Here is a 27,889-nt window from a genome sequence, read left to right as displayed (position 1 = left end):
TTGCGCAGGAGTCTTCATTTCAGGGTGCAACCAATCAGAGAAAAGGCACACCCTGTAAGTTCAATGGAAGGAAACAATAGGGAGCTGCTCTCCAGTTATAAGCTGGGTCACTCTGGTGCTGCTGATAGGCTGAAAACATAGGAGAGAAGGATGTGTGGAGGAATAGCAGAATGTTAGGTTTATAAGTGGTGTCCTTGCAGGAGTCACCAAGACATGTCTGCTGGAATTTCAGATTGAGGTCGGGAACCAGGTCCCTTTTTGCCAAACCTGGGAAGGGGTAGGGCCTGTTCGGAGCCCAAGAGGCCAAATTTCAGGAGTTCAGTAAAGAAGAAGGCTACAAGTGATGTGGAGGGAAGATAAGAAGCTCCAGTATAGTATGGAGAGAGTGTGGACTGCAAAGATAATGGGGGAGATGGGGGAGATGGGGCTGTGATGGTAATGTGAGAGATGGGGTCTGCAATAGTGATAGAGGAGATGGGGCTTACAAGCAGATGAAGATAGGAGAAGCAGGTAAGATTGTGAGGCTAAAAGGGGCTGAAGAAGATAGGGGATTGCAAGAGTTGGCCAGAGGCGGAGCCTACATAGCGGGTGGGATGATGGAGAGTATGCAAGGGAGTTAAGGGGAGCAAGACAGGCTGCAAGGATTCTTGGAAGAAAGGAAGGCCGCAAAGAGGTTGGATCGAAGGGGGTGGCTGTAGATAGCTCATACTGAGTGATGTCAGTGGGGTGCATTGAACAATGTAAAATGTTGGTGATACAGTGAATAAGAGGGGTCTAATGAAGAAGCATTCAATGACTTTAAACATCCACATAAATCTTTGGACTGCTTAAGGAACTGATGTCCAAGGCCAGAACCTGGAATTGACCTCCTGCTTCCTGCTTTGGCTTCCTGCTGCCACTCTGTTCTCAGTTGGTTATTGAAGACTTCATTGAAATCTTGATGTCTCACATCCAGCACTAATGCCTCCAGTATTGCAACCGTGACCCTGAAATCCTGTCTCTTCCTTGATATTCTATTTTCCATCTTTTAAATTACAGCTCAGTATTCATTGTAATTTTCCTTTAAAGAGGACACACTCCCTTTAAGAAGACTAGCTGCACAATGTGTTCCCAGCACAATGTGTTTAAACAGCCAAGAGCATGACAGACACTCAACCCAATGATTGTAACAATGAGGTGACAGCATGAAATCTGCATGCTGCCCACCCCAGCACAACCAGCATGGGCACGTTACAGATCCTTGCCCACCGCCCATAAATGAGGCCAGCTAATTTTTGCCCTAGTTTTTAAATATTATTTATAGAAAGATGATAAATTTGATGCAATGGCAGTCTCACTTAAATGAATGAAATGCTAATGTTGTATTTATTTTCACTGAAAAGGAAACTGAATTAAAAACTAATATCATCCATAATTTCTCTAGGATTCTTACAGACATGTCTTGCTAGAGCTAATACAACATTTTTGTGTGTTTCTGCAGGGACTTGTCTTTAAACAGGATTCAAGAATTGCCGCATAATCTTTTTCAGCAACTTAAGGAACTCCTACAATTGTAATTTCATTTTGATTATATTTACATGCTTAGTGTTCACACCTGACATGCTAAAACTTAAAAATTTGTCATTTCTTATTCATATGAAAAATTTAAATTTTATATAAGTTGATATTTTTGGCTTGGAATGCATCCATATAAAAATTGAATGGTTATAGTATAAAGACTGCTAGCATAGAGTAGAAATCTGACAATCCTGTAAAGGATAACATAGGGTTGCAGTCTCAGTTCATATACCAACTTCATACTCTTCTCAAAACAGAATAACTGAGCTCAGCACATGCTGTGCTCATCAATACCAAATTCTAGCTGAGTTTTAATGAACAGTTAGGAAAAGCAATGCTTCTAATGTTTTATGGTTCAAAACATATTTAATTTATACTACACCAAAAAATGACTAATTATTTTAGGGTTATCGAGATAATGAAGGAAAATAGCATTGAAGAAATCAGCCATGTTTGAGAATTATGGGGCAGGCTAGATTGGCTGAATGATCTACTTCTTTCCCTTGCTCCTAAATCATATTTATCATATATTTAGGAACTTTCCAGGTGGTAGTGGCATTAATTTCAATAATACCAGTTGTAAATTTTACTGCAGTGACTGTTTGTCATTCTCGGGGAAGTCTAATCAACTGTGAAATAAACACCAATTTCTTAACCAGTGGTGTTTGGTTGGTAACTTTTTTTTGTGTGCTGGAAGGCCTATTCATTGTTGTAAGTACTTTTGAACTGACATTTACAAATTACAAAAAATGACTAAGCCAGTTTTGTAACCACCCTTCCATGATTGCGGGTAATGGAGAGTTGACTAAGAGGCAGGTGGCAGGTCCAACTTGTCCTTTTTCATGTACAGGACATTACTAAGCAATTTTCACATTGTCCAGTAGATGTCAGTGTTGTAGCTGTACGGGAACAGTCTGACTTGAGGCATTACTAGTTCTGGAATACAAGTCTTCAATAATATTGCTAGAATTTTGCCAGACCACTCAACTGCTGACCTTATTACAGCCTTGGCTGAAACGTGAACAAAAGAGTTGAACTCCAGAGTTGAGGCAAGAGCGACTGTCCTTGACATCAAGGCAATAATCGACCTAAGAGATAATGGGAACTGCGGATGCTGGAGAATCCAAGATAACAAAGTGTGAAGCTGGATAAACACAGCAGGCCAAGCAGCATCTTAGGAGCACAAAAGCTGACGTTTCGGGCCTAGACCCTTCATCAGAGACGGGGGTGGGGAGAGGGTTCTGAAATAAATAGGGAGAGAGGGGGAGGCGGGCTGAAGATGGATGGAGGAGAAGATAAGTGGGGAGGTGGGGAGGGGATAGGTCAGTCCGGGGAGGACGGACAGGTCAAGGAGGCTGGATGAGGTTAGTAGTAGGAAATGGGGATGCGGCTTGAGGTGGGAGAAGGGGACAGATGACAGGAAGAACAGGTTAGGGAGGCGGGGACGAGCTGGGCTGGTTTTGGGATGCAGTGGAGGGAGGCGACGAGCTGGGCTGGTTTTGGGATGCAGTGGGGGAAGGGGAGATTTTGAAGCTTGTGAAGTCCACATTGATACTATTGGGCTACAGGGTTCCCAAGCAGAATATGAGTTGCTGTTCCTGCAACCTTCAGGTGGCATCATGTGGCACTGCAGGAGGCCCAGGATGGACATGTCCTCCAAGGAATGGGAGGGGGAGTTAAAATGGTTCGCGACTGGGAGGTGCAGTTGTTTATTGCGAACCAAGCGGAGGTGTTCTGCAAAGCGGTCCCCAAGTCTCCGCTTGGTTTCCCTAATGTAGAGGAAGCCACAACGGGTACAGTGGATACAATATACAACCTAATCGACCTAATATGTTTTTTCTGATGGGGGGGTCGAGGTCCAAAACAACAGCTTTTGTGCTCCTAAGATGCTGCTTGGCCTGCTGTGTTCATCCAGCTCCATACTTTGTTATCTCGGATTCTCCAGCATCTGCAGTTCCCATTATCTCTAATATGGCATATTGGATTCCTATCAAAACTGGAATCAAGAGAAAACTCTCTGCTCGTTGAGTTCTACTTAAACGAAGGAAAATAGTTCCGATTGTTGGAGGTCAGTCATCTCGGTACCACAGCATCACACAGGAATTCCTTAGGGCAGTAACCCAGGATCGATTGCAGCTTCAGGCGGCTATCTGTGTGGAGTTTGCACATTCTCCATTTGTCTGTGGGGATTTCCTCCAGGTGCTCCAGTTCCTTCCAGAATCCAAAGATGTGCAGTTAGATAAATTTGCTATTCCATAGTATCCAGTGCAGGCTAGGTTGTCTAGCCATGGGAAATGCAGAATTACAGGAGTTAGGGTAGTGGGGCTGATGTTGGTGGGATGTTCGTCAAAGGGTCAGTGTGGACTTAATGTCCGCCTTCCACACTGAAGGAATTCTATGATTCTATGAATTACCTTTCCATCATTATAAGTTCAGAATTGGGATGCTCACTGATAATTGCACTATGTTCAGCACTAATCTCCACTCATTAGATACTAAGCCATTCCATGCCTATATGTAACAAGATTTGGACAATATGCTACTTGGGCTGATAAGTGGTGAGTAACACTTGCACCACACAAGTACCAGGCCATGACTTCCCTAACGAGAGAATATGAGCATTATTGCTGCATGATTCATGCTGTTACTACTACTGAAACTCCACTATCAACATCAGACATTGAACTGAACCAGCCATATAAGTACTTTTGTCTACAAGAACAGACCATAAGTTAGGAATTCTGTAGCGAGAAACTCACCTGTCTCCACCATTCTGTTCACCAATTACAAGGCACAAGTCAGAAGTATGATGGGATATTCTCTACTTTAATGGAAGGTTGCAACTCCAACTGAAGAAGGTCAATACCATCCAGGACAAAGCAGCCAGCTTGACAGATGCCCCATTTACAACATTCAACACTCATTTGTGTCACCACTGACTATCTACAAGATGCACTGCTACAGCTCACCAGCACTCTATCAATGGTGCTTTCCAAGCCCATGACTTCCACCATCAAGAAAGTCAAGGGAAGCAGATGTATGGGTACACTTGCACCCAAAAACTCCCTGCCAAACATGATTTTTAACAATATCGCTATTCCTTTACTGTTGCTAGTCATAAACCTGAAACTCCTTCCTAACAGCACTTTAGGTGTAGCAGATCAAGACGGCTGCTCAACATCATCTTCTCCAGGGCAATTAAGGATGGCATTGAGACATACTTAGAACTAGGACTGAACTGTAAGTCTCTAAGAATGTTCTCTCCTACCCCCATTTACGTGGACAGTTTGAATAGTTTATAAAACGTTGTTGTTTACCAGCATGGGGACAGACCCACTTCTTTCTGTTATGTCAGAATAATCCCACATCAGAGGATATCAAGTCCCCTCCTGCCTGAGACCCAAGTAATATAGTGTGCTAGGCTATCAGCCTGTCACCAAGCTTTACCTGCCAGTCTCAGAATGGAGGCCAGGTGGAAAGTGGCCATGAAACAGCAAACATTAGGATCAATAGTGATACTTAAGGCCCTGAACTGGGGGCGATACACCATGTCTGCTGCAGATACAATTGCTGATATTTAGCAGCTGGCAGAAAGCCACCAGAGATTTTTCAAAACACCCCCACCTGCAAGCCTGCTAACAGGAAATAATAAAATTCCACCCATTATTTCAATCTGCTGTTGAATTTCCACTTCCACACAGCAGATCGATTCAAGTTCAGGTAGAATTCCAGAACATTTCCAATCAAGCCCAACCAGTTCTCCATTTCAAGTACTGCAGCATTTTGTTTCTGTATCAAAGTAAAGCTTTCATATTGATTCATGCTTGTACGAACTACTTTTGAGTCTCAAAATGTTGTTGACAGATGTTTCAATGTAATATACACGTACTCCTTCAAACAATGACTAGATAGTTACATGATTCACCGTTTTAGGCATAAGTTGTTATGAAATTGTTAAACTATCACATGAATGCATTATTATGTGTGACAGAGATTATTGAAATGTTTGAAAGGCAATTGATGAATATTTGTTGGAAAATATTGAAAAATGTAGTATGGCACAGGTGTACACACAATCTATTAGCCTTCCTTTGATATCGATCTATTTTAATGGGACAACAAACTCTGTTATAAGTCATATGATTCAAGTCACAACTCAGTAAAACGTGGAGGTGGTTCATTCAAGTTAATGAATGTATTCACATGCATGTCAGTGATGTAAAGACCAGTTTTTAAGAATTGAATGGATCGAAAATTATGGGCCAAGTCCAAAATCTATGACCAAGCCCATAAGCAAAAGGAACAGAAATTGGCCATTCTGTGTCTTGAGCCTGTTTCACCATTCATAGAACATAGAACATAGAAAAGTACAGCACAGTACAGGCCCTTCGGCCCATGATGTTGTGCCGTGGAATAATCCTAATCCAAAAATAAAATAACCTAACCTACATTCCCCTCAATTCACTGCTGTCCATGTACATGTCCAGCAGTCGCTTAAATGTCACTAATGACTCTGTTTCCACGACTACCACTGGTAAACTATTCCATGCGCTCACAAGTCTCTGGTGAAGAACCTCCCTCTGACGTCTCCTCTATACCCTCCTCCTAACACCTTAAAACTATGACCCCTCGTGGCAGTCAATCCTGCCCTGGGGAAAAGTCTCTGGCTATCGACTCTATCCATGCCTCTCATTCATTAGGATCTTGGCTGATCTGACACTCTTCACATTCATTTTCCATCCCTACTCATCAAAAATCTATCTACCTCAGCCTTAAATATAGACAAGGACTCTCCCACCATAGTTCTCAATGGTAAGGAGTTCCAAAGGTTCTTAATCCTTAGAGAGAAAAATTCCTCCTTATCTCAGTCTTAAATTGGCACTCCTTAATTCTGAGTTTATGCCCTCTGGTCTTAGATTTTCCAATGAGCAAAAGCATTCTCTCCACATTTACTCTGTCAAACGCCTTAAAAATCCAATATGTTTTAATCAGATTGCCTCTCATTCTTCTAAACTTCAGTGAGTAGAGTCACAACCTTTTTACCCTTTGCTCATTAGGCAATCCACCCTCGACCCCCCAGTATCAGGATTATCCTAGGGAAACTTCTCTGAAATGCCTTTCATTAAATGGTATCTTTCTTTAAATAAGGTGACCAAAACCTCTCACAGGATTCTGGATATGGTCCTTGTACAGTTGCAGTAAGACTTTCCTACTTTTATATTCCAACTGGCTTGAAATAAGGGCTAACATTCCTTTTGCCTTCCTAATTACCTGCTCTACCTATGTGCTAGCTTTCTGTGTTTTATGCACAAATACACTCAAGTCCCATTGTGATGCAGTTTGCTGCAGATTTTGTCCATTTAAATAGTACACTGTTCTTTTGTTCTCTGTCCCAAAATGAACAATTTCACATTGTTCCACATTATACTCAGTTTGCTAACTTTTTTGCCCACTGATAGAACCTATCAATATTTCTATGTAGACTTTCCTAGATCTCATGGCTATCACTGACTTTTGTCTCCTTATATGCTTTTTCTTCCAACTTAATCTCCATAATGCCCTTGCTTAGCCATAGATGATTTATGCCTCTCTTAGAATCATTCCTCTTTACTGCCATGTATTGAAAGTTATGAATTACCTTGTTAAACGCCTATCACTGCTTGTTTACTGTCATTCTTTGCTAACCTATCCACCCAGTTCACATTAGCTACTTTTCTCCTTATTTCATTATAATTCCCTTTATTTAAGTTAAATGTGGTTGTTCCTGACCCATGTTTCTCACTCTTGAACTGAATATGAAATTCTGTCATGTTATGATCACAACTTCCAGGGAATCTTTTACTCTGAAGTTATTAAACCTACCTCATTACCCATTACCAGATCCAAGCTAGCATTTTCCCTGGTTGGCTTTGTAACAAGTTGCTCGAGGAAACTATCACTAATGCACTCAATGAAGTTGTTGTCATAGCATAGCTAACTTTTTCGATCTGATTAACCTAATCAATATAAAAATTAAAATCAGTTGTCAATACTGCTGTATCCTTTTTACATGCTGCTACTATATGTGGATTTATAGCCTTTCCCACAATGTGGCCACTGTTTGGAAATATGTACCCTACTCTTGTGAATGTCTTCTTTCCCTTGCTGTATTTTTTTTACCACCACCCATGTAGACACTACATCTTCTAAACCTAGACGGTTTGATGTAACTGTCCTCATTTCATCTCTTATTGATAAGTTACTCATCCCTAGTTTCTTTCCTCTTGTTTTTCTGAAGGGTCAAATATTCCTGAATGTTAAGTTCCCAGTTTTGATTTCCTTGTAACTATTTTTCCATAATGGCTGTGATATCAAATTCATTTACTTCAATACACACCATCCTTTGTTTGTCTTGCTTTATTCTGAATGCTTCATGAATTAAGATGCAAAACCTTTAAGTTTGTTCTATTATAAAATTTCCCCACACTTTTATGTTTCCATGGTACAATGGGAGATTTAAAGATTCTTGTCCTTTTTATTTTCTGGTAACAATCTGCTCCATCACTAATCTGCACTAAAACCTTCTCCCTTCCCTTTGGTTTTCCAATTTTCCATGCAACTGAACCCACCCCACCCCTACTCCATTATTTAGTTTAAAGTCCTAACCATACCCTAGTTGCACAATTCACCAGGACTCTGGCCCCAGCATGATTCAGCTGAAGCCCATCAGAACAGTTCCCTCCTTTCCCAGTCCTCAGTGTCCCACGAAGTCAAACCCATTTATCACACACCAACCTTTGAGACATTCGTTTACTCTTTAATCTTGTTGACACAGTGTCTGTTAATTCGAGGCACAGTGTATAACCTGAAGATTACTACCTGTCTGGTTGTACTTTCTAATTTAGCCCCTGGCTACTCATATTCCCTCAGCCAAACCTCTTTCCTCTTTCTACCTATATTGTTGGTACCTACGTGAACCATGACAACTGGATCTTTCCTCTCCCACTCCAAGATCCAAGTGAGATATCCTGAACCTGGGCATCAGACAGCCTTTGGAACTCTCAATCCTGGCCACAAAGAACAATGTTTTTTCCACTGACCATTCTATCCTTAATTACAAATATATTTATTTTTTGCCTCTGCTCTTGAATGGCTCCCTGCACCATGTCAGTTCGCGCTCATTCACACAGGGAACAAGAGTTTCAAAGTTTTAGACAAGCTCAAGGACTGATGTTCCTTCAGCACTTCCTCCTGGATTCCTCTATCTGCCTTGCACACCCTCCTGTCGCTGACCACTGACTGAATTTGAGGTAGAAAGGGGGTAACTGCCTCTTAAAACACAGCATCTAGGTAACTCTTGCCCTCCTTTATGTGAAACAGTGTTTGGAGCTCAGACGCCAGCAGATCAACCCTGCGCCAGAGTTCCTGAAGCAACCAACACTTGCTACATATGTTGTCACTGTGAAATACTTTGGAGTCCTTCAATACAATGTCATGCAGGTACAACGCAACACCTAGCCCTGCATCTCCATTTTGTTTGTTTAGTCTTTCATTTTTTTTTAAATGTCCTACTGCCCTTTTAGTTTTTAATCTTTAAAACATTTTTCCTGTTTACCAGCAATTTAAAAGTACCTTCCAATAGATAGTCAAATTAGCTGCTATTACCAACCAATGAACTTATTTTTTTCCTGTGCTGTCACTCTTTGTTTTGCACTCGGCCTCTGATTCTGGGCTTCAATGTAGACAGTTTATTGAAAATTTTACAAACTATAAACTAAAAAAAGCAAGCAAAAAACACTTCTTCTCCTCTGCACCAAATTCCTGTTCTTTTCCAAACATCCCAGAAATATACACTTAAGCTGTGATTCACACAGGATGTGATCTCTCCTTCCTGTTCATGAAAAACGTATTCAGATGCCAGATGAAGATCTCTACCAGGAGTGCGCATGTGCCAAGTGTATCATTTGTACAGCCTGTAGCTAAATTGTCACTAAGCTGTACACTACCAACTCATTCCCATCTACGCTCAACAGTATCAGCTTTTCATTGGGGTAATAAAATCACAGGTGAAGCTGTTGACATTCAAACATTTCCATACCATAGCCTAAAATTACTTGCTGTGCACAAAAACATATAAACTGATTTTTAAAAAAGAGTATATCTGGTTACCACTGTTGTGATTACAGGAACATTTCATTCAATATCATGAAGTAAATCCATACAGACCAATTTGATTGCCTGGAGAATCTAAAGTCACTGTAAGTTATCCCAGGACCTTTACAATGTGGATGGTTTGATATTGTAATTAAAGTATTTGAGAATATTTGTGGCTCAGTTTATGGATAAGGTTGCAGACATGCTCGCCGAGCCGGTAGGTTTGAATGCAAATATTTCATCACCCTGCTAGATAACATCATTAGTGTGCCTCTGGTCAAGCATCGTTGTTCTGTCCCTCATGTAATTTACAAAGGCGGGACTCAACAACGACGCTTCACAGGAGGCGGACTAACCTAGCAGGATGACGAAACGTTTGCATCCAAACTCACTGGTTCAGCAAGTGTGTCTACAACCTAAAGTATTGTAATTTTCGATTTTTTTGTGTGTGCAATTTGTCCATAGCAGCTACAGAATCCCAACAACGTGGAAGTAAGCCTTTTGCCCAACAAGTCCAAACCAACTCTCCAAAGAATATTCCACCCAGACTAACACTCCTACTCTATCCATGTAACCCTGTATTTCCCATGGCTAATCGACTTAACCTATCCCTGGACACAATGAGCAATTTAGTACGGCCAATCCACCTAACCTGCACATCTTTGGACTGTGTGAGGAAACCGGAGAGCCCAGAGGAAACATACACAGACACAGGGAGAATGTGCAAACTCCATGCACGGTTACCAGACGCTGGAAATTGAACCTGTGTTCCTGGAGCTGTAAGGCAGCAGTACTGGCCACTGAGCTGCTGTGCCGGCCATTTCTCCAGAAACTTCATGGAAATTGTGTAGCAACTGTTTACAGCCATCATAATGGTGGGTAGCTGATAGAACGTCCGTATAATTGTAGGTCTGCAGTGCTCCATCAAAAACTCATGAGGCACTCTGTCCCACAATGGCCATGCATTCAGTCTAAAAGGCTACTTTGTATTTAATTGCTACTTCATGCGGAGCCACTTTGAAATTTTTGAACCTAGCGCCAGTTTGGGATCAATTTACAGATTAGTTTTCTGAAAAACCACAATATTGAGCGTTTTCATATCCCAATGCTGATAAGAAAAATCTTCAAGTCCTTTCTATACTAATTGAATAGATATGTGTTGTAAGTATATTGATATTTTCTATTGTTACAGTAGTATGGATGGAATGGATCTTCAGGCTCTACGTAACAGGATATTCCAGCGTCTTACAAATCTATCCCATATGTAAGTGTCATACATATAAATACCAGAGGGGACTTTTAAAATCATGTTCTGTTGCAGCCCACGACTTTGACAGAAGGATGCTAACAAATTGACTTTTCTTTCAGATATTTTAAGAAATTCCAATTCTGTGCTTATGCCCCACATGTTCGTAACTGCAAACCTAACACTGATGGACTATCGTCCTTTGAGAACCTGCTCGCTAATGTTGTCCTCCGAGTTTTCGTTTGGGTGGTTTCAGCTATTACATGCTTTGGAAACATCTTCGTCGTTTGCATGAGATCTTACATCAGATCGGAGAACAAGCTTCATGCCTTGTCTTCATGTCTCTTTGCTGTAAGTATACACTTAATGGAGCAAACTTTGATTTTCTGTAGGTACAGTATGTATTTTTAATTGCATCAATCCTGGTGTATAGCACATACCAGTAGCTCTGTTTTTGATTCCTTGACGGGAACAGAGTTCAGCACCGATTCAACGTGATATCATATGTGAAGTCAGCTGTTCAAATATGTAAAGAATCATATTGGCATAATGCACAATTTAACCTCTCAACTATGATAGTCCCTCAGTACCACATTATAAAGTCAATCTAGACTTTTGTACTGAATTTTGGAGTAGAATTATGAGCCGACAGAGACTCAGAGACAACTGGGTTATGGTCGTCTCTCGACTGACACCGCTTATATTGATATGTTGATTGTTTTGTAGACCCATCTAATTGGTGTTTGCTTTGTTCTTCCTAGGTGCAGACTGCCTGATGGGAATATACCTTTTACTACTTGGATCATATGATCTTAGATACCGTGGCGAATACAGGAGACCCGCTCAAATGTGGATGAACAGCGTGCGTGTCGGATAACTGGATCTTTAGCAATGCTTTCAACAGAGGTGTCTGTATTACTTTTGTCTTTCCTGACTTTGGAAAAGTACCTCTGCATTGTTTATCCATTCAGTAATCTGAACCCAGGAAAATGCAGGACAGTTTCTATTTTGATTTTCATTTGGTTCGTGGGATTTGTCATTGCATTCGCTCCTTTGATGAATAATGACTTCTTTAAGAATTACTATGGCAGAAATGGAGCGTGCTTCCCACTGCATTCAGAACACTTGGAGACTTATGGAGCACAGACATGTTCAACTGTCATTTTCCTTGGTAAGCTTAATGATTATTTGTTGTACCTAAATCTATGATATTCAAATAAAGTTCATTGCAACTTTTTTAATATATTAAACTGAAGCTATAGCTCTATTCATAGCCCAGCAGGTGAAGGCATACCTAACAGAAAATACCAGTTATATGTTGAGTTATTAAATCTCTGGAGGGGAGAAGAGAAAGGAAAGTTGGTATGAATGATGCAGTTGATCTTTGTGATACTTGCCTGTGAAGAAAAAAAACAACTAAGACTTCCAATCTTGATTACTATCGGTTTCTGTGAACTCATGAACGAGGATGTGAGAAGATGTTAAGCTTAATTATTATCCCCCACTCCTTAGTCAAGTATCATAATAATATTCAATGTCCAAGTTCACACTAATTAATTGGCCACTTTAGTGAGAGATCAAGAGCTTCAAAAATAACCATAACTGGACTCGAGCAGCAATCAATACTTTCAAGATAGGAGTAAAGAAAAGTGGAAAATACAATCATGAAACTGCACCAAAATGTTGTAATTCCTTGAATTCAAGATTTATTTTGATAACAGCAAAGGTGTTTTACTTACGTAGCTTTATGCTTATTTTAATGTTTGCCCCTCCCCATTTTATTTGTTTCTGTTTTTTCCATCTTCAGCCCATGTCTTCCTCCTGATCCAAAGACCTGGCTAAGGGAATATCAAGTACTCTGTTCCCATTCCATTGCTACTCCTCACTCAGCCATTAGACATACAAGAACAGAAAAGATTGCTACATCCTCCAGCTTCACCTGCATGAAAACAAACTCTGCTTTACCAACAGCACAGCTGAGAATTGAGATCCTACCATATGGAGAAATCAGGGGGTTAAATCCTTATTACAACCCATATGGTGCATCATTATTTCTCTTGTATGTCACATAATTTAAGCGACCTGGTGTCCATTTCTCCGCAAATCTGAAACTAAGATATAACTATCGTGCATTGGTATATTGACTTGTCAAATTTCACAAAGAATTGTGTGATGTCCATATGATTCCTCCATTGACGTTTAACATCAGCAGCAGCAAAGGGTATATATGACAGATATTAAAGATACGGTCTGACAGCACAAAGGCTACTTGATGATCGGAACATTCAGTTTATTTTTGATAATGACAGACCATTATAATAATTCACCAGATCATTGGCAGATGGAAGTAGCACAACATTTAGTGCAATATTGTCTCTAAGTAGAAGTTACTGAATAACACGTCACATTTACTTTTTTGTGCTGCAGTTGAGACTTCTCAAGTATTTTTGTTATATAAATAACCCAACAGATTCTACCAATTAATATGAGAAACATGAGTTTTAAGTATTAATAAACACAGGAAAACACACATTTTTATGTCAATTAATGGGAGTTGACTGATCATTTTGGTTTTGTACAAGATTTCATCACACTGCTTGAAGTAGAACAGGCAAGCTCTCAATTTTTTCTGGCCACTAGATATCACTCAAGCAGGAAAAGATAGCTAGTAATTTATTTAAATAATATTTAAGAAATGTATGTACAAGTGGGATGCTGTGATTGCCTGCACATCAGCAATGAGTACACCTCAAATGCAAAGCAATGGCTGTAAAGCATTTCTGAACGGTATTATATTAATGCACATTCTCAATCTTTTTCTAGACTTTTGGAAAAAGTGATCAATACCATCTGGAATCAATTACCAATCCATTGTATCTCAGCAGGCATGAATTTCCCAAGGCCTTAGTTGGGATGAAATAGACAATATTCTCTGGCTCGTCTTTAAACTCTTCCCAAGTACTGAATCCGTGTTTAGAAAAGGCATTGCAGTGCTTTTGGAGGACATACAAGGTTCTGTGTGTGCCTTTAAGGTACCAGTTTGACTTCTAGGGCTCATGTGTGTTCTTCTGTTGCAAAGAGCACGAGGGCTATTTGTTTTAGAAATTAGCACACATGTAGTTAACCCACAGTGAAGATATATGTTCCAGGATTTGTCTTGCTTCTAGCCAAGCTGTTTAGTGCAGGTGCTCCAACACTGACATCACCCTGACAATTCAGATAATTGACAGATGTGTTCTGTACACAAAAGCAGAATAAACCCAGCACAACCATTTACCATTCCATCATGCCACTCTCAATCAACAATAAAGCAATGGTAGGGGTCACCTACTGGGAACAGCTACTTGAGGGTAAATCCACAGCAGAACAGTGGGTGGTGTTCAACAAAGTACTGGGACCGAACATGTTCCCTTTAGGGTGAAATGTAGAAGCTGCAAATCCAGAGAATCACGGATTCTAGTAATATTCAGGACTGACTAAAAAGGAAAAAGACAAATATCAAGTACAACAGGAGCAAAACAACAGAGGCCATAAAGGAATATAGAAAGTGCTGGAGAGGAGGGAGTTCGACAAAAGGGCTACAGGGAGAGTGCAGGGAAGTGGAGTTGAAATGCCCGTCAGCCATGATTAAATGGCGGCGTGGACTCGATGGGCCGAATGGCCTTACTTTGACTCCTATGTCTTATGGTCTTAAAACAATTAAGAGAGCAAAGAGGGGGCATGACATTCTATAAGTATGTCAAAGAGAAGGGAAAGAGTAGACCCTATTTGAGCCCAAGAGGAAGTCTGTGCATGAAGCCAGAGGACATTGGTGGAGCTTTAAATGAGCCTTTACTTGGGAGGCGAAGGATGCAAGTACAGAATTGGGGAAGATGGACTGTGAAAGTTTTGAGCAGGTTGACACAAGAAGCGAGGAAATATGGAAGTTTTGGTGGATTTAAAAGTGGAAAAACTCATTTTGCTCACCCATTAAGAATACAGATAGTAGGACCAGTGGCAAGTTGAAACCCTTAGATTGTTGTTAATTCAGCACTTAAGGGACTTAATTGGTGATGGTTTGGGAAGATCAACCATGGATCTTTCACCCAGAAATTAATTGCTGAGATGACAGGTGTCAGATTTCCTGATTCCAATCTATCCAGTTATTTGCCCTGCCCTCCATCTTCCCCATCACTGCTAAAGATGGAAAATTCCACCTAATCTGTGAGGTAGGTTCATTATTGTGAACATGCTCATTAAAGCGTGAGAAAATTCTGCAGCTATGATTCCATTGCCAAAGCAGAGCAATAACCACATTTGTACATTTAGCTCCTTCCAGGCTTGTTCTGGTGAGTATCAGAACGTATAGTTAAAATTTGAAGCTTGAAAAGGCAATTATGAAACAACTTTAATGGCAGCAATTAACATATTATTAAATTTTACACATGTTTATGTAATGTTTGTTTTCACAGGTGTAAACCTTGTCGCTTTTATAGTAATAGTATTTTCCTATGGAAGTATGTTCTACAATATTCATCAAACCAGTACAGTGGCAACAAAAATCAGCAAACACATTAAAAAGGAAGTGACCATTGCCAAACGCTTCTTCTTCATCATCCTCACAGATGCACTTCGCTGGATCCCTATTTTTATACTAAAAGTTCTGTCTGTACATAAAGTAAAAATACCAAGTAGGTCAGCTAATATTCCCTAATTAGACACCAAGTTTGTTTTTCAGTTGCCTGTAGGCTTTTTAAGTGTCTCCAAAATGTTGTGTCTTTGGTCTTGGTGTTGGCCAGTAAAAGGAAGAAGATAATTCACCTGTAAAGTTTGGCACTAACGTTGATCAAACAGAATAAGCAACAAATTCGCAGCATTGCCTTCCTTTTTTCAAAAATTATAAAATTCCATAATGACAAAAAAATCTTCTTTCCAGTCATGTACAATAAACACAAAAATATTTCTTCAATTTCTCCTAAACATTTCTGCTTCAACAAAATATCCCATTATTCAATTTTTTCTTAATATTTCGATTGCATTGAATTTCTAGTGCGTAATTTTAAAATTATCTGAAACAAAACAGAGTTCTAAAACTTTCAATTTCTTTTCTAACACCTGCAGGAATGACTGAGGTTTTGAATTGTCTCGTAAATTCAAAGTGAAATGAGGTTATGAAAAAGCTTGTGACCGGTACTAATCTTACCCAATGACAAGCCTACATGACCCCCTTGGCCGAGCGCACCCGTACATCTCAGATGTACGGCATTCCACACCCGTACATCTCAAATGTCCTCATTTTTCCAAGGACCGCAACTTTCCCCAGTCAGTGGTCGAGAAAGCCCTCGACTGTGTCTCCCGCATTTCCCACAACTCATCCCTCAACCCCCTCCACGCAATAACAATCAAAACAGAATCCCCCTCGTCCTCACGTACCACCCCACCAACTTCTGGATTCAACGCATCATCCTCCAACACTTCTGCCATCTGCAGTCCGACCCCACCACCAAAGGCATGTTTCCCTCTCCACCCTTATCTGCTTTCCGGAGGGACCACTCTCTCCAGGACTCCCTTGTCCACTCCACACTCCTCTCCAGCCCTACCACACCCAGCACTTTCCCCTGCAACCGCAGGAAGTGCTACACCTGCCCCTACACCTCCACCCTCACCCCCATCCCAGGCCCCAAGAAGACTTTGCACATCAAGCAGATGTTCACCTGCACATCTGCTAATGTGGTATACTGCATCTGATGTTCCCATTGTGGCCTCCTCTACATCGGGAAAACCAAGCAGAGGCTTGGGGACCGCTTTGCAGAACACCTACACTCAGTTCGCACTAAACAACTGCACCTCCCGCCCACCATTTCAACTCCCCTCCCATTCCTCAGACAACATGTCCATCTTGGGCCACCTGCAGTACCACAAGAATGCCACCCGAAGATTCAGGAACAGCAACTCATATTCCGCTTGGGAACCCTGCAGCCCAATGGTATCAATGTGGACTTCACAATCTTCAAAATCTCCCTCCCCCTACCACATCCCAAAACCAGCCCAGCTCGTCCCTGCCACCGTAACCTGTCCTTCCTCCCACCTATTCCTCTTCCCACCTCAAGTCCCACCCCCATCTCCTACCTACTAACCTCATCCCGCCCCCTTGACCTGTCCGTCCTCCCTGGACTGACCTATCTCCTCCCTACGTCCCCACCTACACTCACCTTTACTGGCTCCATCCCCGCCCCTTTGACCTGTCTGTCTCCTCTCCACCTATCTTCTCCCCTATCCATTTTCTATCCATCTCCCCCCCTCCCTATTTATTTAAGAACCCCCTTCCCCTTCCCCCATTCCTAAAGAAGGGTTGAGGCCCAAAACGTCAACCTTCCTGCTCCTCTGATGCCTCTTGGCCTGCTGTGTTCATCCAGCTCTACACCTTGCATATCTCAGATTCTCCAGCATCTGCTGTTCCTACTATCTCGGTCAAATGCTACTTTGGTGTCAAGGGCAATTATTATCACCTTATCTCCCAATTTCAGTTCCATTGTTCAGTGCTTGGACCAAGGCTGTTATCAAGTCAGGAGCTGAGTAGTTCAGGTGGATTTCCTTCCCTAGAGGATATTATTGAATCAGATGTTTCTGAAAACAATCCAACAGTTTTATGGTCAACTTTACTAGGACTACAGTAAGGATTCAGATTGCTTCATAACTTAGTTTTAAAAATGTTATTGCATTGTCTAGTGTTACACAATATATATTATTAGCCATTAACAGCCTCTATTAACATCTACTCACTCTCCCAGCCAATCATTACCCATTCCTTTGTCTGTCTAGCAGGCCAGGCAGCATCACAGGAGCAGGAAAGTTGATGTTTTGTGTCAGGACCATTTAGAAATGGGGAGAGGGAAGGGAGCTCAGAAATAAACAGAGGAGGGGTGGTGCTGGGAAAGTAGGTGGGATGGTGATAAGTGAGTGCAGGTAGGGATTGGTCAGTGAAATGAGAGGGCGGATAGACTGGAAAGAAGATGGACAGGTTCTGTCAGGTCAAGGAGATGGGAATGAGAGGGATGAGGCCGAGGGTGGAGAAATTTTGAAACTGGTAAAATCCATATATAGGCCATGGGCTGTAGGCTCCCAAGGTGGAATATGAGTTGCTGCTCCCGCAGTTTGCGGGTGGCATTATTGTGACACTTGAGGAGGCCCAGGATGGACATGTCACCCAGGGAGTGGGAGGGGCAGTTGAAATAGTTTGTGATGGGACAGTATTGAGATTTGTCACAAGCAGAGCGCATATGTTCTACAAAACAGTCTCCAAGCCTCTGCTTGGTCTCTACGATGTAGAGGAGGCCACATCGGGAGCAGCAGATGCAGTAGACCACATTAGCAAACGTGCAGGTGAACCCTTGTCTGACGTGGAAGGTTTGTTTTGTGCTTTGAGTGGAGGTGAGGAGAGAGGTGTATGGGGAGGTGTAGCACTTCCTGCGGTTGCAGGGAAAGGTGCCGCGAGTTAGTAGGGTTAGTGGGGATTGTGGAGTGGTCAAGGGAGTCATCGAGAGAGTGGTCCATATGAAAGGCGGATAGGGATGGGAGGGAAATGTATCTTTGGTTGTGGGGTTGAATTGTCGGTGTTAGAAGTTGCAGAAGTTGAATCAGGAGATTGGTGGGGTGATATGTGAGGACAAGGGGGATTCTGTCCTTATTTTTGTTGTGGGGAGGGATGTGAGGGCACTTGTGCGGAAAATACAAGAGATGTGGTTGAGATCATTTTCAATCAACTTGAAATAAGTGGACATCTGGGATCTGGAAGCAGAATGCCTCATCTTGGGAGCAGATGTGGTGGAGACAGAGGAATTTGGAGTAGGGGATCACACCCTTGCAGGAAGGTGGGTGAGAGGTATAGTCTAGGTAGCTATGGGAATCAGTGGGCTTGAAATAGAAGTCGATTTCAAAGTGGTCATCAGAGATGCAGACAGGAAGATCCAGGAAGGAGGGGGAGGTATCAGAGATGGTTTAGGTGAATTTATGGTTGAGGTCAAAGGTGTTAGTAAAAGCTGATGAACAGTTCAAGGTCTTCATGGGAGCACGAGGCAGCGCCAATACAGTCATCAATATAGCAGAGGAAGAGGTGGGGGACATTGTCATTGTAACAGTAGAGGGACTGTTTCACGTATCCTGTGAAGAGGTAGGCATAGCTTGGGCCCATGCGGGTGTCCATGGCCACCCCCTTAGTCTGTGGGAAGTGGGAGGAGTTAAAGGAGAAGTTGCTAAGGGTAAGGACAAGTTCGGTTAAGTGGAGTTCAGTTATCAGTGGAGGGGGACTGGTTGAACCTGCAGGAGAGGAAGCAGAAGGCTTTTAGACCATCCACATGGGGGATACAAGAGTACAGGGATTGGATGTCCATAGTGAAGATTAGGTGTTGGATGCCAGGGAATTGGAAGTCTTGGAGGAAATGGAGGGCATGGGTGGTTTCCGGACATAGGTGGGGAGATCCTGGACCAGGGGATGAAAGCGGATTCAAGGTAAGCAGAGACAAGTTTGTTGGGGCAGGAGAAGGCAGAGACAATGCTGGCTGGGACATTCAGGTTTGTGGATTTTGGGAAGGAGATCGAAATGGGTGGTGCAGCGTTGGGGAACGACGAGGTTGGAGCCTGTGGGTGGTCACCTGAGGTAATGAGGTTGTGAATGGTTTGAGAGATGATGTTTTGGTGGTCAGGGATGGAGTCATGATCAAGGGGGCGGTAAGAGGAGGAGTGAGAGAATTGGCACATGGCCTTGGCGATGTAAAGGTCAGTGCACCATACCACGATTGCACCTCCTTTATCTGTGGGTTGGAGCGGAGGGCTACATGTGCCGTGGGGGAGAGGTTGGAATGAGTGAACTGGGTGGAAAGGCTGAGGCAATTGCTGTCACGAGGGCAGTTGGAGATGAAGAAGTCAGGGAGGGTAGGAGGCCTTCGGGTGGTGTCCAGGAGGATGGGGTATGTTGGAGGCAGGAGAAGGGGTCTGTAGAGGGTGGGTTACACTTGTGATTAAAGAAATAGGTGCAGACACGGCAGCAGCAGAAGAAGTGTTTGCATTCAAATGTGGCAGAAAAAGTGTTCGTCATCCAAACATAACCAACCTTCTCTCTTATCCCCACCTCCTTGACCTGTCAAAACCTGTCCATTTTCTTTTCCACCTATCTGGCCCTCCTACTTTACTGACCAATCCTCACCACTCCTGACCTGCACTCATCAATCACCATCCCACCTACCTTCCCCAGCCCCAGCCCTCCTCTGCATTTATTTTTGAACTCCCTCCCCCTCCCCATTTCTGAAGAAGGGTCCTGACCTGAAACATCAACTTTCCTACTCCTCTGATGCTGCCTTGCCTGCTGTGTTCTCCCAGCTCCACACTGTGTTATCTCTGACTCCAGCATCTGCAGTTCTGACTATCTCTTCATCTGTCCAGCTGTCTTCTCTCTCTTTGGGCTGTATCCCCACCTATCATTTACTCCTTACACCCTGCCCCCACCCTAACCAACATTTTCCTAGGGTCTAGGCCCGAAACGTCAGCTTTTGTGCTCCTGAGATGCTGCTTGGCCTGCTGTGTTCATCCAGCCTCACATTTTATTATCTTTTCCTAGCTACTGTCAGCACAGAGGAAAGGTCACAGGACCTGAAACATTAACTGATTTCTGTTCACAGATGCTGCCAGACCCTGCTGAGCTTTTCCAGCAACTTCCATTTTTGTTTCTGATTTACAGCATCCGCAGTTATTTCAGTTTCTAAAAATGTCATTTTTTGGCTGACGTTATTAGGCAGTCATTTTTATTGCATTATATTTATAGGATTAAAGTCAAATCAGTTTAACTAGCAAACAGACACGCCAATTATATATCTATTAGCATTCAGGTGATGTGATATCTAATCAGCAATGCAAATATTGAGCATGGGTTTTCACGTGACTGAGCAGAACAATTCTTGACACAGATCTTTAAGGACATGGGGAGAAGGAATGGCATTCAGACTGCATGATTTATTTCCTTTCCATTCTTTCTCTCGGCTGATTGCCATACCATTAAGACATCAAGATGCAACTTGTTGAGAACATTATCACTATTTTGAATGCTGGAATCCAGCTCCTCCCAATGATTAACGTCAATGCTGCTACACTTCAAGAATTAGGACATTTCATGATTTACAAAGGGCTTTGTTGTCAAATAGTTGCTGCCATAGTTTATAGAAGGCTGAGTTGGCACAGTTGATTCTATGGGATCTTCTCATCAATGGTGGTCTGTTGAAAGAGGTGGCTGCCAAGGTATTGAAAGTGTTCAATGTATTCTAGAATTTGTCCTTCAACATAAGTGGGAGGTGAAATATCAGGATAACCAGGTATGGGTTGATGTATTTTTTTATTTGATCACATTCCAGGACAAGCTAAGTTTCTTTTGTACAAGAGTTCACGTCATCAAAAATGCTTACACATCAGATGCAAAATGGGCAGCAACATTGCAGTCTTCTGCAGATTGTAGAATATCACTGATCAGGTTATTGCTGTTTAAGTGCCAACTGATGACATAGAGAATGACTTCTTCCATCATTTTATTGATGATTGAGAGAAGACTAATGAAGCAGTAATTGGCCAAGTTTGATTTATACTGCTTTGTACACAGAACATGTCTGGGAAATTTACACATTGTCAGGTAGACACCAGTGTTGTAGCTGTATTGGAACAGCTTGGCTTGGGTGCTGCAATTCCTGGAGCACAAGTCTTCAATATTATTGCAGAACATTGTCAGGGTGTATAAACTCTGCAGTAGCCAGTGCCTTCAACCTTTCTTGATATTACATGGAGTGAATTCAGTTGGATGAAAACTGATATCTGTGATGTTGGGGGAACCTTAGGAAGAGGCTAAGATAAATCATCCAGTTGAAGTTAGTTGTGCATACTTCAATCTTGGCTTTCCCAGCATCACAGGTGGGGATATTCATTTGGCATCTCCTCCTGCGGTTAGTTGTTTGTTCACCACCATTAACAACTGAATGTGACAGAACTGCAGAGTTTACGTCCAGTCTGATGGTTAGGGAATCCCTTGGGTCTGTCTATTGCATGCTACTTTTGCTAGTTGATATCTCGTGGAATCTCAACAGTGTGGAAATAGGCCCTTTGGCTCAACAAGTCCACGCTGATGCTCTGAGGAACATCCCACCCATACCCATCCCCCTATATCCCACCTAATCTACACATCCCTGAACAGTATGCACAATTTAGTATGGCCAATACACCTAGCCTACACATCTTTGGACTGCAAGATGAAACCAGAGCACTTAGAGGAAATCCATGCAGACAATGTGCAAACTCCAAGGGTGGAATCGAACCCAGGTCCCTGGCGCTGTGAGGCAGTAGTGCTAACCACTGAGCCACCGTGTCATGTGTTGTAGCTTCACCGGGCTGACACATTGTTTTTTAAGTATGTCTGGTGCCATTAGTGGCATGCTCTTCTTGATCATTGAGCTAGGTTTTTGCCCTGACTCAATGGTAATGTTAGAGTTGGGGGAAATGTCAAACAATTGGGTTACAGTTTGTGGTTGAATATAATTCTACTGCTGCTGATGGTCTACAGTGCTTCATGGCTTTGGGGCTTAGAATTTTTGCCTCTTTTCAAATTCTGTCATATTTAGTATAGTGGCAGGGACATATAACACAATGGAAAGTAACCTCAATGTCCAGATGGGACTTTGCCTCCACAAATACTGTGCAATGGTCATTTCTACCAGTATGATCAGGGGCAGTTGTATTTGCATGCTAGTTTGGGAGCAACATTGTCAAGTAGACATTTCCTTCCTATGGATCCCTCATGCCCATCACCTACCAAAGGCATTCTATGAGGATCCAGCCATCTTGATCAGTGGTCATGCCTCTGAGTCACTCTTGGTAATACACATTGCCATCCACTGCCCAAGTGTATGCTTGACTTTGACACATTCAATGCTTCTTCTAATTGTTATTAAACAAAAGGAATCAGTGATTTATTAACCTATGAAGCAGGAGGCCATGAGAATTCATGCTAATCAGTAAAAGCAATGAGCTAGAGACAGAGCCAAGCCAATAAGAAAAGAAAGGCAACAGTTCTATAGGAAGTGGCATGTCCTGTTATGACAGGTAGTGGATAATTGAACACCTAGCAGAAGCTCCATAAAATCCTCAAAACTAAACAATGTCACAGTAGAGCAGTGAAAGCCAAAAACAATGTTGAAGTATTCACAATCATCTTCAGCTGGACATGTCAAGTGAATGATCCTTCTCTGTCACCTTCTGATTTTCAGACCATATAGATAGCAGTCTTCATATAATTCAATTCACAGCATACCATTTCATGAAGGAGCAAGATGTAGCAAATACTTTAATCCTATCAACAACCTGGCTGTAAACAACTATTGGAGGAGGTTGTTCCTTGAACATTTCCAACCTCAGTAATGGCACAGAGTCCAAAAACGCTGAAACATTTACAACTATCTTCTTTCGGAAATGCCAAGTGTTTGATTTATATCCTCCTCCACCTGAAGTCCTCAGCAACACAGAAGCCAGTCTTCAGCTATTTCCATCACTCTAAATAACAATAATTCACTGGATACAGTAGCTATGCCCTGAGGCAAGCTGTATAGTCTTTAAAGACTAGAAATATGTGCCAAACAAACTTTTCAATCAGCTGCTTCATTCATGCAAAAGAAACCAAATAACTTCCCTTCCATTGCTTCACTGCTTGATGATTTTTGTGTACAGCACAGGCAACAGCTCACCCCCTGAAGAGATAATGGGAACTGCAGATGCTGGAGAATCTGAGATAACAAAGTGTGGAGCTGGATGAACACAGCAGGCCAAACAGCATCTTAGGAGCATACAAGCTGATGTTTCGGGCCTAGATCCTTCATCAGAAAAGGGGGATGGGGAGAGGATTCTGAAATAAATAGGGAAAGAGGGGGAGGCGGACCGAAGATGGATAGAGGAGAAGATAGGTGGGGAGGTAGGGAGGGGATAGGTCAGTCCGGAGAGGACAGATAGGTCAAGGGGGCGGGATGAGGTTAGTAGGTAGGAAATGGAGGTGTGGCTTGAGGTGGAAGGAGGGTCAGGTGAGAGGAAGAACAGGTTAGGGAGGCGGGGATGAGCTGGGCTGGTTTTGGGATGCAGTGGGGGGAGGGGAGATTTCGAAGGAGGTGAAATCCGCATTGATACCATTGGGCTGCAGGGTTCCCAAGCGGAATATGAGTTGCTGTTCCTGCAACCTACGGGTGGCATCATTATGGCACTGCAGGAGGCCCAGGATGGACATGTCGTCTAAGGAATGGAAGGTGTAGAGGTGGATGAACACAGCAGGCCAAGCAGCATCAGAGAAGCAGGAAAGCTGATGTTTCGGGCCTAGACCATTCTTCAGATTTCTGAATAAGGGTCTAGGCCCGAAACGTCAGCTTTCCTGCTCCTCTGATGCTGCTTGGCCTGCTGGGCTCACTTTTAATACCATTTTTGTTTGCTCAATTCAGATTTGACCATCTGCCATGTTGTGATTTGGACCCATGTTTCCAGAACATTGGAGCTTGGTGTTCAGGGTATCTAGTTCAGGCACATTACCATGATGTTACCAGGATAATAAAATGTGAGGCTGGATGAACACAGCAGGCCAAGCAGCATCTCAGGAGCACAAAAGCTGACGTTTCGGGCCTAGACCCTTCATCAGAGAGGGGGATGGGGTGAGGGTTCTGGAATAAATAGGGAGAGAGGGCGAGGCGGACCCAAGATGGAGAGAAAAGAAGATAGGTGGAGAGAGCATAGGTGGGGAGGTAGGGAGGGGATAGGTCAGTCCAGGGAAGACGGACAGGTCAAGGAGGTGGGATGAGGTTAGTAGGTAGATAAGGGTGCGGCTTGGGGTGGGAGGAAGGGATGCGTGGGAGGAAGAACAGGTTAGGGAGGTCGTGAAGTGGATGAACTGTTCGAGCTCCTCTGGGGAGCAAGAGGCGGCGCCGATACAGTCATCAATGTACCGGAGGAAGAGGTGGGGTTTGGGACCTATGTACGTGCGGAAGAGGGTGACCACCAACCGTGACCACCTCTACACCCAGAATATTCAGAACCTTCGGAAGCGTTTCTCCCTGCGACTCCTGAAACAGACACTCGCAGCCATGCGCCGGCACCTCCAGGCACTGCAATCCATCCTGCCCCAGCTCAGAGCCTCCCTCTCCCAGACCTGCAAAGGACCCCTGCTGTTTTTTATCCTCCGCAGGATCCACAGACTGAACACCCAGTTTCATTCAGCTTTCCTGGACACCAAAAACCCTAAGTACAACCAACTCACTGGTCCCTGCCGCCCACAAGAGGATTCCTGCACCTCCCAAATCCCGAGTCTGTCCCTGCCCCTCCCAAACCATGCACCCGCCGCCATTGACCATGAGGACACGGCCGGAGACCCCACCGATGACGTCACACCCGCCTCCGCCGGCCACAGAACTTCCGGAACCGCTGCTGCAGTCACCACCTCCACTTCCAGGTACAACACCTCACACACCACCCTCACCGCAGCTGCTGCCGCCCAACCCGATCCTCCAATCGCCGATGGAACCCCGCCCACGGCCGACGACCTCATTGCTCCGCCCACAACTTCTACAGCCAGCAACCCCAGAGAAGACAGCCACACTGAACCCTGCCGCATCTTCACCATCCCCCCAGACCTCCCACTGACTGAGGACAAACGGTCCGTCCTTAGTAAGGGGCTCACCTTTGTCCCCCTACAACCGCACATCAACGAATACCAGTCACGATTGGACATAGAGCAGTTTTTCCGCCGTCTTCGCCTCCATGCCTACTTCTTCAACCGGGAGCCTAACCCTCCCTCCACTGACCCCTTCACCCGCTTCCAACACAAGTCCTCCTCCTGGACACCACCCCCAGGCCTCCTACTCTCCCTTGACCTCTTCATCTCTAACTGCCGTCGAGACGTTAACTGCCTCAACCTCTCCACCCCTCTCACCCACTCCAACCTCTCGCCCGCAAAACGGGCAGCCCTCCGCTCCAACCCCAACCTCACCATCAAACCCACAGACAAGGGTGGTGCAGTGGTAGTATGGCGCACTGACCTCTACATCGCCGAGGCCAGACGCCAACTCTCCGACACCACCTCCTACCGCCCCCTTGATCATGACCCCACACCCGAGCACCAAACCATCATCTCCAACACCATTCATGACCTCATCACCTCAGGGGACCTCCCACCCACAGCCTCCAACCTCATTGTTCCCCAACCCCGCACGGCCCATTTCTATCTCCTTCCCAAAATCCACAAACCTGCCTGCCCTGGTCGACCCATCGTCTCAGCCTGCTCCTGCCTCACCGAACTCATCTCCACCTATCTGGACTCCATTTTCTCCCCTTTGGTCCAGGAACTCCCCACCTACGTCCGTGACACCACCCACGCCCTCCACCTCCTCCAGGACTTCCAATTCCCTGGCCCCCAACACCTTATCTTCACCATGAACATCCAGTCCCTATACACCTGCATTCCGCATGCAGATGGCCTCAAGGCCCTCCGCTTCTTCCTGTCCCGCAGGCCAGACCAGTCCCCCTCCACTGACACCCTCATCCGCCTAGCTGAACTCGTCCTCACCCTCAACAACTTCTCTTTTGACTCCTCCCACTTCCTACAGACTAAGGGGGTGGCCATGGGCACCCGCATGGGCCCCAGCTATGCCTGCCTCTTTGTAGGTTACGTGGGACAGTCCCTCTTCTGCACCTACACAGGCCCCAAACCCCACCTCTTCCTCCGGTACATTGATGACTGTATCGGCGCCGCCTCTTGCTCCCCAGAGGAGCTCGAACAGTTCATCCACTTCACCAACACCTTCCACCCCAACCTTCAGTTCACCTGGGCCTTCTCCAGCACATCCCTCACCTTCCTGGACCTCTCAGTCTCCATCTCAGGCAACCAGCTTGTAACTGATGTCCATTTCAAGCCCACCGACTCCCACAGCTACCTAGAATATACCTCCTCCCACCCACCCTCCTGCAAAAATTCCATCCCCTATTCCCAATTCCTCCGCCTCCGCTGCATCTGCTCCCACGATAAGACATTCCACTCCCGCACATCCCAGATGTCCAAGTTCTTCAAGGACCGCACCTTTCCCCCAGCAGTGATCAAGAACGCCCTTGACCGCGTCTCCTGTATTTCCCGCAACACATCCCTCACACCCCGCCCCCGCCATGACCGCCCCAAGAGGATCCCCCTCGTTCTCACACACCACCCCACCAACCTCCGGATACAACGCATCATCCTCCGACACTTCCGCCATCTACAATCCGACCCCACCACCCAAGACATTTTTCCATCCCCTCCCCTGTCTGCTTTCCGGAGAGACCACTCTCTCCGTGACTCCCTTGTTTGCTCCACACTGCCCTCCAACCCCACCACACCCGGCACCTTCCCCTGCAACCGCAGGAAATGCTACACTTGCCCCCACACCTCCTCCCTCACCCCTATCCCAGACCCCAAGATGACATTCCACATTAAGCAGAGGTTCACCTGCACATCTGCCAATGTAGTATACTGCATCCACTGTACCCAGTGTGGCTTCCTCTACATTGGGGAAACCAAGCGGAGGCTTGGAGACCGCTTTGCAGAACACCTCCGCTCAGTTCGCAACAAACAACTGCACCTCCCAGTCGCAAACCATTTCCACTCCCCCTCCCATTCTCTTGATGACATGTCCATCATGGGCCTCCTGCAGTGCCACAATGATGCCACCCGAAGGTTGCAGAAACAGCAACTCATATTCCGCCTGGGAACCCTGCAGCCTAATGGTATCAATGTGGACTTCACCAGTTTCAAAATCTCCCCTTCCCCAACTGCATCCCCAAACCAGCCCAGTTCGTCCCCTCCCCCCCACTGCACCACACAACCAGCCCAGCTCTTTCCCTCCACTCACTGCATCCCAAAACCAGTCCAACCTGTCTCTGCCTCCC

At 44.2% G+C, this 27,889-nt stretch overlaps 1 protein-coding gene across 1 annotated transcript in view; it reads left to right on the top strand.

Moving 5' to 3' along the window:
• The window catches only part of rxfp1 (relaxin family peptide receptor 1), a 138,751-nt gene that overhangs the window by 110,045 nt on the left and 817 nt on the right, over nucleotides 1-27,889 (top strand). Inside the window, 8 exon segments of the mRNA XM_048539259.2 lie at nucleotides 1,481-1,552; nucleotides 9,723-9,794; nucleotides 10,883-10,954; nucleotides 11,059-11,270; nucleotides 11,273-11,287; nucleotides 11,698-11,799; nucleotides 11,802-12,107; nucleotides 15,388-15,606. Of these exon segments, the coding sequence (XP_048395216.2) occupies nucleotides 1,481-1,552; nucleotides 9,723-9,794; nucleotides 10,883-10,954; nucleotides 11,059-11,270; nucleotides 11,273-11,287; nucleotides 11,698-11,799; nucleotides 11,802-12,107; nucleotides 15,388-15,606 (1,070 nt within the window).

The sequence above is a fragment of the Stegostoma tigrinum genome, chromosome 1 (assembly GCF_030684315.1).
Source record: "Stegostoma tigrinum isolate sSteTig4 chromosome 1, sSteTig4.hap1, whole genome shotgun sequence".
Classification (NCBI taxonomy): Eukaryota; Metazoa; Chordata; class Chondrichthyes; order Orectolobiformes; family Stegostomatidae; genus Stegostoma; species Stegostoma tigrinum.
This window is presented reverse-complemented; position numbering and strand designations above follow the sequence as displayed.